Source organism: Periophthalmus magnuspinnatus, chromosome 15 (assembly GCF_009829125.3).
Source record: "Periophthalmus magnuspinnatus isolate fPerMag1 chromosome 15, fPerMag1.2.pri, whole genome shotgun sequence".
NCBI classification, from domain to species: domain Eukaryota; kingdom Metazoa; phylum Chordata; class Actinopteri; order Gobiiformes; family Gobiidae; genus Periophthalmus; species Periophthalmus magnuspinnatus.
The window spans coordinates 12208310-12212631 of record NC_047140.1 but is presented as its reverse complement, the minus strand read 5'-3'; the positions used below and the strand labels follow the sequence as shown (position 1 = coordinate 12212631).

The following is a 4322-nucleotide window of genomic DNA, read 5'->3' as shown; positions in this document are numbered from 1 at the left end:
TTCCACTGTGTCAGGGAAGAACAGAGAGAAGTCAAATATACAGCTAAAATCTGTCTTCCTCTGTGACGAATGCTGAAAAATAAAAATAAATCAAACCCTTATTATGCGGATGTAAGCCACATAAAAATCAATACATAAAAAGAGACAGCATAATTTCTTCAGTTAAGTTCCTTTCTTCCAAATGTATATTTATGTCTACTTTCTTTGTGCGTGTGAACCTTCTCAGCTGCCATACTGCACTGAGCATTAGCATGTAGCATTAGCACTAGTAAACAGACAGCACTCTCAAACTTCACCATGAGTTTGGACTCTCTGTTTCAACAAATCCTCCTGACAGAGCAGCAGCTGGCTGAGCAGACACAGAAGTTTAAAGAAGGTAACTGTGTACTTTCTGTTTTTATTTCTAACTCAGACTAGATTTGCTCTTATTACACAGCACTAACAGTAAAAGCAACAGCACTAAGCTAATTAGCATTGTTACAAAAATAGTTGACTTCTCTGCATTCCCTTTGTAATTACAGCTAATGTATGTTTTGTATGACACATAATTCATGTTTGTGTTGTTTTTATTAGTGAAGGTCGATATTATCAAGTGTAAGGAGAAAATAAAAGCCACAAAGGAAAAGTTTGAAGAGTCTAATCTGGAACTGGACGAAAAGGTAAGATGTTAGCACAGCATTCAATCCATTTTGAGATATATATTTTAATGTTATTAAAGTGGGGCAAAATCTATTGTTTTAGCTTTTTACTATGTTATCAGAAACATGCCTGAAGAGGTTTTAGATGTCATCCATGAATGCTGGAGCATTTTATTGAAAAAATAACTAAAGGGAAATAACTTTTTTTCTATTAAATGGGTGGTAGAAGTATTCCAAAGAATGGATAATTTTAATTTTAATAACTTAAAGGCAAAAGATTAATATGGCTATTATGTAGAATTGGAGGTTAAGTTAAAAATCTGTGGATGCGTAAATCTCCCATTGATACTTTGCAGTGACATCATGCTGGGGGTGTTCTACATGTTCTACATTCAGCAATTAACATGGTGACACAATGCAAACACTGACAAATATATATATATATATATATGTATACACATACATTTTTAAGATTGGCTGAAGCAGCACCCTCAAAGAATGTTGATGACATCAGCTGCAAAGTATCAATAGATTTGCATAAGCTCCCTGTACTATGACAACATATGTAGTGGTTCTCAAACTGTGGTACATGTCCTTCTGCGACGGGAAGCAAAATTAATCAGACCATAACACATTTCAAATCTTTTTAGCTAAAATTTCTAAAAAGTAAAAGTTCTGAATTTTTAAGATGGAAATTCAGTTTGGTTTTCTATTACAAAGGATGGAAAACTAGATGTGTCTAGAATTAAAAGTATTTAATAAAGTATGTAATATATTTGTAGATAAAATGAAAAAACTAGTATTTGTCTAGTAAAGCCTAAAAATCAGGATTTTACCTTCATCAAAGTTGCATGTGTCATAATCTAGTTTTATATATATAAATCTAAAATACAATTGTAAATGTATTTAGCGGAACTGTATGCTCTCTTACAGTACTACAGTACTACAGTACTACAAGTACTACAAGTACTAGAATCATAACTGAACCTGGGTTGCCAATGCCTTAATCTGCAGATAGAGAACATACACAAGTTTTTCTCATTCTCAGTATATGGACAGGCCTCTTGTGAAAGCTCAGAACCTCCAGAATTCACTCACTGAGCTGCAGAGGGTGCACTAGCACTGATTCATGATTGACTGTAGTTGTTGGGGTTTAGGTAGTGACCATTCAGATCAGATAGAGTCCTTTAAGTTTTAAACCAACTGGATTTCAGCATTGAAACTGGCAACCCAAATGAGAGACTCAACTTGGCCATCATTTACTTTGTATCTGAGGTCGATATCAATAGTCAATACTGATATTTGATACCAATATCTGATGTTTCTTAGCACTGCCCCATTCTCTGTGTGCCCTTTTAGATGAACATTGTATTACTGTATCTTTACACAAATACGTAACAAATAATTTATATTCCAGTAAAATACTGTTTTTACAAGAGTGAAAAATTAAATTGTGATCCTTAGTTTAATTAATGAGATACATTTGTGGGCCTCACTATGGATTGTAAAATCTAAATAGTTAAATATTGGTATCGGCTCAATATATATATATATATATATATATATATATATATATATATATATATATATATATATATATATATATATATATATATATATATATATATATATATAATAAAAATAGATAAATTTTTAAAAAAAAGAAAAACTGAAAAATCCATATCAGCCCATTACGTTCCACTGCACTTTTACCTTCATTCTGGAATTTATAATGTTCTTGTTTACAAACTTTTAAAGAGTCTATTGGTTCATCATTTACCATTTAAGCCTTGACATTATCTTCCACACGCTGCAGTGATTCACATAAGGCACTTCCACTTAAAGCCAATACATCTGGACTTAGCGTAAACGGTTTAAGTCGACGCTGCGTGAGAGATCGCAGTGCACATTGGCTTATTGATGCGCTGATCTTTATGATTCAGATGACTTGATCCCCCTCTCTGCGTTTAATCAACAGCCCCAGGATCAATCGGGAGTGCGCCTGCCAAATCAATGTCTAATTTCCTCGCGGATAACATTAGCTAACCTTTTAGCATGTGTGCGCTATGATGTGTCCAAGTGGCCAACGACCTTTGTGAAATATAACTAACTCCTTCCTGAGATCAAAAGTTCACACGGCTTAGGCTAATTAGACAGAAGATGGAGTACGGCATTGACTGCGCGTGGGGGTAAGTAGTTAGCTAGCTTCAGCGATTTGACGTATGAAATATTGAACCTAGCATCATCCAGGGACTGTTAACCACATTGTTTACAGCAGATATGAGATATGAAGTTTATGACAGCCTATTCAGATCATGATCATGTTGGGAAATTATTGTACAGTGTATAATATGGCTCATCTGTCTGCACTATAGGACATTATAAGAGCAATATATTTGAAGGAATTAAAGGTGCACTGTGTAACTTCTAACTATCAGTATGTTGAAGTGTATTGTTGTCACCATACCAAATTTCAAATTCAATTTCGATATAATGATAATTAAATGCACTCTTTGTTTAGACAGTAGAATGTGATTTTCAACCTTAAATAATATATTTTTTCTTTTATATTCCCACGTGGCCTTATATCTGTGTAATCCCTCAGTGGTCCAATAGGTTTCATAGTGGTCCATGGTCGTACATTAGTTTATGTGTCTTATACTTGTTCTGATACAGCTCAAAATCATTCTAAAGCTATTCAGGAAAGGTTCATTTCTGTCTTGTGAATGTGACTTTTTTAGTATCGATATCGATTAGTATCCAATTTTTGATACTTTTGACAACCTTACTCTATGGAGATGTTGTAATATTGCCTGGAATGTTCCACAGTATGGTCACAGGTCAGATCTGTGAAGAGGTGACTCTGCTCACATTGAGAATGATTCAAAGTAAAAACACAGGTAATTTAATAAGTGCAAGATACTGTATGTTTAATGCCAAACTGTACATTCCAGAGAATGCGATGGAGACAAGCAGGTACTGGCCAGAAAAGTTACATAGTACAACTTTAAGGGGAGTGTATCTGATTTTAATGTATTCTTACAAAGATAAATGCTCTTTACATCATGCATTGTTTGGTAAAAGTTGCTAAATAAGAACAAAATTGAGAAAGTGAAATACAACTTTTGTCAGGGTCACCTCTTTTCATCTAATCAGGAACATTGTTCCTAAGATTCATGGGAAACCAATTTCGTGACACTATCCCAGACACCTGATTCTCTGTCTTTTAATATAGTAGGCATATTTTAAATAGTAGGCAGAGATATGAGAGCTATAAGGAAACAACTGCCTGACAGTATTCCAGACAGTTATTTCTGTGTCATGGATGGTGCAATAAATAAGTGTCAGAATAGCCAAAGCGGACTGAGATAAAAATAAAACTAAAAGATGTTTCTGACTCATGGTTTGAAATCAGGTACTGGCCCTTTAAAGAAGGGTTATTCTACTTCTATGGAGTATTAACTTCTAACACATAATATATTTAGATCGCCATATTTCCTTTTATTGTTTATGAAAATGCTACATTTGCACAAGTGTCTCCACACAAAGTCACTCCCCTTCAGAGCGCCATCACAACACAATCAGCATATATCCCTCTTAAGAAACTACTGTACGTTGCATCAGACTTGTCAAGTTGCTGTCGTGTGGGAGCATACATGATGTAGGCTTGTGGGCTGAGCATTG

At 34.5% G+C, this 4322-nt stretch overlaps 1 protein-coding gene across 1 annotated transcript in view; it reads left to right on the top strand.

The window, feature by feature from the left end:
* Window positions 1-297: 297 nt before the first annotated feature.
* The window catches only part of ccdc172 (coiled-coil domain containing 172), a 25138-nt gene continuing 21113 nt past the window's right edge, over window positions 298-4322 (top strand). Inside the window, exons 1-2 of the mRNA XM_033980185.1 lie at window positions 298-376; window positions 574-659. Of these exons, the coding sequence (XP_033836076.1) occupies window positions 298-376; window positions 574-659 (165 nt within the window). The remainder of the gene's footprint in view (window positions 377-573; window positions 660-4322) is intronic.